Source organism: Alnus glutinosa, chromosome 12 (genome assembly GCF_958979055.1).
Source record: "Alnus glutinosa chromosome 12, dhAlnGlut1.1, whole genome shotgun sequence".
Lineage (NCBI taxonomy): Eukaryota > Viridiplantae > Streptophyta > Magnoliopsida > Fagales > Betulaceae > Alnus > Alnus glutinosa.
The window spans coordinates 21,804,880-21,815,063 of NC_084897.1; the positions used below are offsets into that span (position 1 = coordinate 21,804,880).

General features: G+C 33.5%; 1 protein-coding gene across 1 annotated transcript; it reads left to right on the forward strand.

The window, feature by feature from the left end:
* Positions 1-5,276: 5,276 nt before the first annotated feature.
* LOC133852656 (pectinesterase inhibitor 12-like) lies at positions 5,277-5,792 on the forward strand. The gene has a single exon (XM_062289419.1). The coding sequence runs from the start codon at positions 5,277-5,279 to the stop codon at positions 5,790-5,792; it is 516 nt and encodes a 171-aa protein (XP_062145403.1).
* The last annotated feature ends 4,392 nt before the right edge of the window (positions 5,793-10,184 follow it).

Consider the following 10,184-nt stretch of genomic DNA (forward strand, 5'->3'; position numbering starts at 1 on the left):
ATAACAGTCGAGCTTTCCATTTCCCCACTTTTCTGGACTGAACCTAATCACTTTTCAAAGGCACATCAGATGATGAACAATTGCCAATGACCTCGATCACTTAAAAGGTTCGAAATATTGTTATTAGCGATTACATTATTGGCGGCGACCTTTGGGTTGCCGCTAATAAGGGCTTATTAGTGTTAACTTTTGATAGTCGACCTTAATAGTTGCTGTTAATGTTAGAAAAAAATGTCGTTGCTAATAACCTAGCAGGAATTTTTTCCCGCGTACGGGTTGAAGTACATGGGAAACTATTAGCGACAACATTCTCCCATTAGCAATGACAAAAGTCGATGCTAGTAACAAAATATCAGCATCGACTCTAACATCGTGCTGATGTTATATCTAAATTAATATAAAAAATAAAACTCATGTCAGTCTCGACTACGTACTGGTATTGTCGCTGTCAACGCTAATATATGGTAAGTTGATGCTGACGTGTTCCTACTTCCTCTTAAGTTTTTGTACATATTCCTTTTACTAGGGGTGAAAATGCGGATGCAGTTATTAGTAATATTCGTATCCAATCCGCAAAATGCGATTATCACTTTTAGGTATCCGGGTCAGTACCATGCAATTACTATCCTCATCTATGCGTTTATTATCCGCTATCCGCATATGATGTAATTGGCATTTTGAATTACTATCTAACACTATATATATGCAAGATTAAATAATGCGGTTATTACTATATATAAGCTTAAATAAATTAAAATTTCACTTGTTACACAATTCACGATTATCAACTATAAATGATCATTGTCTCATAGAGTAATTGGGATTTGATTTACCCAAAGAAAAGAAAAACAATAAATGTGGTAAGGTATGACTTTGATATAATAGTGAAAAAATCCAAACATAATCTAAAGGTCCTAAACTTACTAAATTCAAAATGACATCATTTTAGTAAATTTAATTAAATATATATTATATATAAAAGGAATGTGGATATGGTTATTAACCGCATCCGTATACCTTAAAATCATTATCCACATCCGCATATGCAAATAATGGATTTTGATATCCACATCCGTATGTGCGGATTGCGAATGCTGGCGGTTATATATTAACTGCTCACGTTTTCACTCGTTGTAGGTTTTTTTGTCTGGTATGAACAGTGAAATTAATGCAGTGCACTAAAAGGCTCGCATGGCAAAATAACTTTCCCGCTGCTTAATGAATATGCCATGTTTGGTTTTCCATCGCAAAGACTCTTGGGGAAGAACACGAACATTAATGCTACTTAATTAGAACTTCTCCAAGAAGCTAAGGGGTGCTTCGATTAAAAAAATAAAAACAAACTCTCTTATACAACATAGGATCCAAACAAGTATATACCCCAAAGGCCAAATGGCTTATTAATTAGGAAAAATAAATAATTAAAACAAACTTAAAATATAATTATCATAAACTATATTAATTTTGTCATTTTAATTGGTATTTTGAAAGTGCTTCAATATTATTTTTAGCAAGTTTGACCAAAATAAAAATAGTTCATGGACAAAATTTAAATCTAACAATGTCTTGCTACAAACATGGGAGTGGATGGCGAAGACTCACTCATATATATTGCCCAAAAGAAGCCCAAAAAGACTGTTAAAAAGAGTAATTGTGTGGTCATGCACTTCTCTCGTGCACTAATCTAATCCATCTCTTTATATACATATATATATATACACACGCATCAATGAAGGTAATTAGAATCCCATAACATTCATTCCATCTCTTTCTCTATTTGACAACATAAAATCTTCAGAAAAGCAAACATGAACACCATTTCAAAGGTCTTCCTTGTGCTGCTTGTAACTCTGTGGCCAAACCAAATTCTTGCTCAAAATTTGATCTCCTCAGCCTGTGAACACACTCTGTACAAGGAAATGTGCATAGAAACTCTCCATTCGGACCCCGAGAGCAGCGCGGCTACTAGTTTCGGAGTCCTGGCCAAAGTTGCACTAAAGCATGCAACATCTACAGCTACCCAAATCACAAAACAGCTCAAAGGATCATCGGGCAACAAGGGTGCCCTGAAAGATTGCAATGGGAACTACCGAAATGCAATTGAACGACTAACGAACTCGGGCAGTGCCTTGGCATCTAAGAGGTACAGTGATGTTAATGCATGGGTGTCGGCTGCCATGAGTGCTGGTGCTTCATGTGACGAAGGCTTCAAGGAAGTGGGAGGCAGCAAGCCTCCATTTTTAGCCAGTCAGAATACCAAATTTACTCAGCTTTGCAGCATTGTCTTGGCCATTACCAATCAACTCAAATGAAAGGGCACTAATCTCTACCTGCTCTCCTTGTCTGAGCTTAATTAATTTACTATATTAGTCTAAACGACACAGTTTTTGGCTTACAGCACATATACTTGTTCTATGGCTACAACAATGCCGTGCTTCAACAATAATTCCAAACTTGTATAAAAAGAGAACTCTTTAATGAGCTATCTCGAAAAATGTGATTATAAAATTTTTGAAATACGATTGATAATATTTTTTATTTTCCTTGTTTATTTTTTGAATAAAAATGAAATATTAACAGACTAATATTCATGTAATTTCAATTTAATCTCTTAAGTTTTAATTTACTTAAGAAAAAAAAAATGCAAAATCAATCAATGTAGTTAGCTTAATTTATAAATCGGAAAAAAGTACACATATCCCTCTTAAACTACCAATCAATTGTCAATCTAATCCACAAACTATCAATTGTGTCAATGTCCTCCCTAAGACCAACATAAAGACAAAAATGACCCCAATTTTTTTTTGAATAAGATAAAAATGTCCTTGCAAATTCAAAAAAAAAATTAAAATTAAAATTAAAAACTAAAAATTAAAAAAAAGAAATTACTTTTTTAAGAAAACAAATTAAATAAAAAACGAAAAAAAAAAAGATGAAAAAAGAACAATTTTTTATTTTTATTTTTTTAAAAAAAGAAAACTAAAAAAAATAACAGAAAATTATAAAAACTTTTTTTTCAAAAAAAAAGTAAATAATGAAAACGAAAAACTAGTTTTTTTATTAAAATAAAATTTTTTTTTAAAAAAAAAGAAGGAAAAGTACGATTTTTTTTTTAAAAAAAACCAGTTTTTATTTCTTGGTATAAATTTTTGTTATTTTATATTTTTTTAATAATTTTGTTAGTTTTTATTTTGTTTTAATAATTTTCTGAAGGGTATTTTTATCAATAGATAGACATTAACATTTTTTGGTAGTTTATGGGAGGACATTGACACAATTGATGGTTTGGAGGTATATTGACAGTAAGGTGATAGTTTGAGGGAGTAATGTATATTTTTCCCTTATAAATCACTCCATACGGTATAGAAAATAATTTGAAGGTCTTCGGGATAGGCTAAAATAACAATTTAATCCCTGCAATCTAATTCCATCAAAAAACTTGACGGATTCCATTAATATGTCACGTCATAACCGATAGAAGATTTGGTTTGGTTTAGGTAGAGAAGAAAGTGAAGCTGGTGGCAGTGTTGGAGGTGGAGGAGAAGCTTGGAGGGGCAGGTCATGGTGGTGGGATTGGTGTTGGTGGCAGCCTGAAGGAGGATTTGGGATTGGAATTGTCCAATTGGCACCGGATTTGAAGTTGGAGTTGGAGCTAGTGCTGGGGCAAGCCATGGATCCAGAAGTGGATCATTAGACCCTTTTGAATTTCACCAACATTGGCGTGGGTCACCGTACCCTAAAGAATTTTGAGTTTTTTTTGGGTTTGCTTTGGTTCTGGGCTCTTTTATTGGCCTATATGAGTGGACTTCTCTGGCCGTGGATTAAAATACATTTTACAATTCTTTCTCAAGATGTTTCGTCGAAAATATTTATTAAACTTAATTAAAAGATCCTTCTCCTGTCGTTTTTTATTGATGTGACATTGTAAATTCACCTTTAAATCAATTATAATTAAAAAATAAATAAATCAATGGTTAATTGACAATGTCATATCAGCGGGGAATGATGAAAGAATGACAAGATGATACAAATTAACAACTATAAATAGAGGATACAGGAAACTAAATAATTTATGAGATGAAAATTTCATTGCAAAATGATTAACAAGTGTGATATGAATAATAATGTTCAACTATAAATAATGTCTTTTTGTATTTACTAGAAGTAGGAATTTCAATTTCAATTCCCAAAACGCCTATTATCTCATATGCTGGTAGCATATAATATCTAGGGGTAATTACCTTTTCCCCCATGAACTACCAAAAAATACGCGATGCCCCCATAAACTACCAACTCGACCAAAATAGAGCATTCAACTACCAAAGACAACCATTTTTCCCCCTTCCGTCAGTTAGAAAGGTTAAAAGAAATAGTCAACGGGTCATGTCCCGTTTTACGTGGGGGCATGTTGGAAGATGGTGGTAGTTCATGGGGGAAAAAAAGGAAGATGGCGGTACTTCATGGGGGGAAAAAAGGAAGAAAATGACAGTAAAACGGCATGTGACTGTCACGTGATGCGTTGACCATTTGTTTTAACCCCTTTGATTGACGGAAGGGGGGAAAATGGTTGTTTTTTGTAGTTGGATGCTTTATTTTGGTCGAGTTGGTAGTTTGTGGGGGCTTTGCGCAAAAATTAGTAGTTCATGGGGGGAAAAGGTAATTACCCCTAATATCTATATTTAATAACTACAACAACCGTGTGGATGCAGATAATAATCGCATGATGCTGATCACATATGCGAGTACCTAAAAGTGATAACTGCACTATACGGATATTGCTAATAATCACGTCCACATTTTCATCCTTAGACGAAACCAATATTAATTCTCTTTGCCAACATAGGATCCAAACAAGTACCAAAAGGCCAAATGGCTTATTAATTAGGAAAAATAATTAATTAATTCAAACTTTAAACATTATCATAATTTCTTAAACTATAATCAATTCTGTCATTTTAGTTGGTATTTTGAAAATGCTTCAATATTATTTTTAGCATGTTTAAACAAAATAAAATTAAAATCGAACAAAATAACTGACTAAAATAGCATTTTGGTCTAAAGAAAGTAATTAAGATAGGTGGAGCTGAAAGTGTTTTGCTACAAACATGGGAGTGGATGGTGCAAAAGAAGCCCAAAGAGACTGTAAAACAGAGTGATTGTATGGTCATGCACTTCTCTCGTGCACTAATCTAACCCCTCTACTCTTTCTATATATATATATATATATACACACACACCTCACTTCAATGTAGGTAATTAAAAGCCCCATAGCAAACATGAACACCATTTCAAAGGTCTTCCTTGTGCTGCTTCTAACTCTCTGGACAAACCAAATTCTTGCTCAAAATTTGATCATCTCAACTTGTGATGGCACTCTGTACAAGGATCTGTGCCAAAAGACTCTTCAATCGGACCCCGAGAGCCGTGCGGCTACTAGTGTGGAAGTCCTAGCCAAAGTTGCACTAAAGCATGCAACATCTACAGCTACCCAGATACATAACCTAGTCAAGAAACTGCTCAAATCATCGACCAAGCCCATTAAGGTTGCCCTGACAGACTGCAACGAGGTCTACGAAGATGCACTCGAACAACTCGATGACTCGAGCATTGCCTTGATAACTAAGAGTTACGAATCTATCAGTACATACTTGTCGGCCGCCATGGATGATGCTGACACATGTGACCAAAGCTTCGAGGAAGTGGCACCCGGCAAGTCTCCGATAGGCACTCAGGGTACCACATTGAGCCAGCTTTGCAGCATTGTTTTATCCATTACCAAACAACTGAAATGAATTGTCTGAGCTAAATTTACCATATTAATCTCACCCATCGGCTATAAACAAAAATTACTCTATTATACAACTAATGGATTTTCGTAAAGCCTCAAGATATGGCTTTACTTGATTTCAAACATGATTAATGACAATCTTTAATATCTTGTCTCATGTTTTTCCGTTTGTCATAGCACAATCCATGGCCTAGAAATTAACTGACATGATTTCAGTATGAACTGACACATCTTTTGTCGAGGAAGCTGTTTTGAAAACTAGAAATTAAATTTGGGAAATAAGCTGGAAATCAGATTTGAGGTACAGAAACTCTTAATTCCAAGATTAGAGTTGACATCCGCTTCAATATTCAATAGCGCATGAAATTTGTGAGCTAAATTTGAAATGAAATTCTGACAATAGTCAAAATAGAGAAATTATAGAGAGTTTGTTAAAGTGAACTTTTTGAACTTTTTACCAAATTTTGGTAAAAATTTTGAAATTGAAAGCTCACTAGGAATGCTCTTACAATAGGCCAACTTCAACTTATTTAATTAAATGGGTCAAAATCACCAACCCGACCCTTTAATTTCATGTTGAAATTCGAAGGTCGCGTAAAAAATAGCGACCCCTACCCAAGCTACAAGGGGTTTCTGAAAAATAAAACGGGGCAATACAAACACACCCTTAAAACCAAAAGCCACTTGATGATATTCGAATCGTCAAGAAAATTCCCACAAAATGGTAAAAAGCAATTCCTTAATGGGTTTGAAAGAAAAATGTAATCCAATAACATTGGAGCACATTTCCCTCAACTGAGAAAGGAGAAGGTTCAAACAGAAAGGATTCTTTAACTTGTTTTATGCACAGATAAAATCCTAGAAACCATTTTCTCGGAAAACAGGTTCTCAAGAAAAACTCTGTGCCAATGTTAAACCAAAGAACGGTAATAATAAAAAAATTAAAAAAAAAAAAAAAAAAAAAAAAAAAAAAAAAAAAGACGCAAAATAAGGACAACCAAATGAACATGAAGAACGGAGATAACGGTTTTGGCAGAGAAGGTGGGCGCTGAGCCTCAGAGGAAGACCAAAGTTCTAAAACCATAATCTTGAAAAGCTTATTTATAGAGAAGAAAAACTAATTAAATGACAACAATGTCCTTGGATTGGTCTTGTTAATACAATAGACACCCGCTCCAGCTTAAAAAAAAAAAAAAAATTGCAATTGTGACAAAGCATGTTTATCTTTTATTAGTGCATCTCCAGTAATAATAACCAAAGTAGCTATTAAAAAAATCTAACTCTTAACTTTAATTATTGTTTTTTCTATACTCTCTCCTGGCCTTAGAATAACTGTTTTTTTTTTTAAAAAAAAAAAAAAAATGTAACACTAATATTTTTGTTATTTTGGATAGCACTTGACCCATTTTTCGTAAACCCTAATAACATTGGATTAAGCGAAAGGAAATAATAATTTGTGGGTCAATTGTAATTTTTTAACATTTTAAGAACAAGAATAGGATCTTCTCCATTTCAAGTGAAATGGAGAGAAGCCAATCCCTTGTTTTACAATGGGCAAAATTGTCAAAACTATTAGAATGACAATTATGCCCCTTGTAAAACAATGTACCGGCTCCTCTCCATTTCAAGTGAAATGGAGAAGTTCCGGTTTCTTGGAATTAAGGAGTAAGTGTAGTTTACCACTTTACCACTTACTATATTTATCAACTTATTATTAAAAATTGAAAAGAATTAAAGAAAACTTTCTTTCCAAATCTATGACTTAGTTTAATGTCAAAACCTTTACGGAAGAGAAATATTAAATTCTATAATTCTATTTAATATTTATTCAACAAGGTTGACATGGCCTTTTCAATTAACCATTGTTAAATTAATCATTGTTAAATTTATTTTTTAAAAAAATAAAGATATAATAATTGATTTGAAATGCCAAGTCAATATCATGGGACAATTGTAGAATAAAAATATAGTATCTAAAGTTACTCCATACAAAAATGTATCAAATATTTGAGATGGGAGTAAGATTATGGAATAAGTCCAATACTAAAGTCCAAGTTTCATAGGGGAAACAAAAAGGAGCTCAAAGTCTATAATTATAATTATAATGCTAAATAAATTAACAAATGACTAATTAGCATCGCGGTATCATAATCAATTCATCAAAAAAGTCTAGACTCGTTGAGCAACATTTTTTAAGATAACTAGGAAAAAAAAAAAAAATATTAACAAACAACTCAAAACACAATACTCACGAAATATTTAAAACTATTTTTCCTTTTATATTACATCACAATCAAAAGACAAATATTACTCTCTAAAAAAGTCTTTTCCACAAGAACCAGACTCAATTTCTTCATTATGTGTTGATTCCATTGACTTGTCTCCAGGCTCCACTTGTTTAATCAAAACTAGCATTTAAAAATGTCAAACAATTCGTTTCTTTTATTCTCTGCCACTTTATTCTCCTTTGTTTTCTCAAGTCTCAACCTTTACGCGAATCTACCAAAAAAAAAAAAAAAAAAAAAAAGTGTCAGATTTTAATGATTGTCATCTCATATACAAAATTCTTAGTGGGGCTATAATACCGAGGCAAACAACAGCCTGACCTTTTTTCCAGAGATAGCTCTAAACAGCCCTTGTTTTGTCTTTAAACTTTTTCTAATGGGAAAAAAAATAAAGCTTACTAATAAACCCATTATAGAAGCATACTGAGTGACTTAGGACCTTATCCTATTATTACTTTTCAGGAAATTTAATTTCTAAACACAGTTTACCATAACACCTTCCTCTTATATTATTGTTTTTGTTACTCAATCTCAAGTCAATGAACATTTGTTATTTCATTTATGCAGTTAGTTCACTCACAATTTAGTTACCAATCTCTTGATAGGAATGACAAACAAACGCTACTCAAATGTCAGAGAGTTACTAACAAATTAAAAATCAACCATACTAGAGGGGGTAAAAAACATAGCACTAACTATCCACTAGCATAGAAACAATCATCGTGGCCTACCTCTTTAAGTTTGTGACTATACTGTTTATGTCGACGGCTCTTGCTTCGGTCCTTTTCCTTGTTCTAGAAATTCAAAGGGAAATAAAAAAGAGGGGATAAGAGTTAAAAAGGAGTTCAAGTTCAACCACCACCTTCTTTGGCCTGTCATTATTCAATTTATTTATTTATTCTTGTGCCTCTTTGAATGACTAGATGTTTCACGCTCACTGTCACTTCTACAAATCAGCAATGGAGACGAGATGTTAGGAAAGCCAATCATCTTAATTAGTACCCCTCTCTAGAAATAATGGATAAGTGCCTGAAAATCTAAATACAAAATTCCAGCTACTATCTAAAATTTCTACTAAGCTAGACCACATTGCATTGCTACCAAATCATTCCAGGTGGGTAAAAACCTGCGAACAAAAAAAAAAAAAATTAAAAAAAAATTCCAGCTACTATCTGTCTCATGTTCTCTTCTCTTATTCTCCGGCAGAACTACTGGATGTTGGGGGTGAAGGCCAATTACAAAATATGCAGCAAAAATTATCAAATCATTTTTTTTATAAATTAAATAGTCAATCTAACGACAAAAATATCAACTCACACAAGAACAATGCAGAAAAATAAATCCAACAACCACCACAAGCAAGACACCAAAATTTGTACATGAAAAACCCTCCGGTGTGAAGGGAAAAATCACGAGACCTAGTCCAGTTAAAACTTTCACTATCAACAATAATGGGCTTACAAATATCTTCTCTAGAACAATATCTAGAGGTTATCACCACATCAAGACACACATTCTTGGATTAATATAGAAATTCAATACTTTAAAAGTTGATTTCAACAATATAAAGAAAGGTCTCACCAAGTGGGATGAACAACCAACCAACTGGAGAGGAAGTCCAATGATCGACACCAGTCAATGCATAGCTCTCATTGTCAGAAACAACATACTAAAATTTCATCAAGATCGGACCATAGATGACCCTCCAATCTATGACGGAAATGACCGTGAAAAACCCCATTTTTTTTCTCCTCTCTGTGTTTGCTCGAGCTCTTTCAAAAAACTAACTTCCCTGCCTCTGTCTCAAGCTGAAAAATCAGCTTGCCTCTTTTTTCTTTTTCTGCATTTTGGCGCAGTATGACCTACTCCTTGCCAACAGAAACAGAGGTGCTCTGTTTCTTTTGGCTCACCCAACACTGGAGAACAGCATAAATATAATCAAACCAAACAAATTAATTATAACTCCCTGTACAAACAACAACAATCCTCAATCTTATGAGAAGAGCCAAAAACCAAACAAAATCACTACAACAAACAAATAAACTGAGAGCAGATATCCAAGACTTTCTTCTTCTTCCCTCCGCTTCTCTCAGCTAGAGATTAGTGCCCTT

Bases quoted from the DNA above. Each gene is read 5' to 3' on its own strand.
- LOC133852656 (XM_062289419.1), top strand. From the start codon at position 5,277: ATGAACACCATTTCAAAGGTCTTCCTTGTGCTGCTTCTAACTCTCTGG.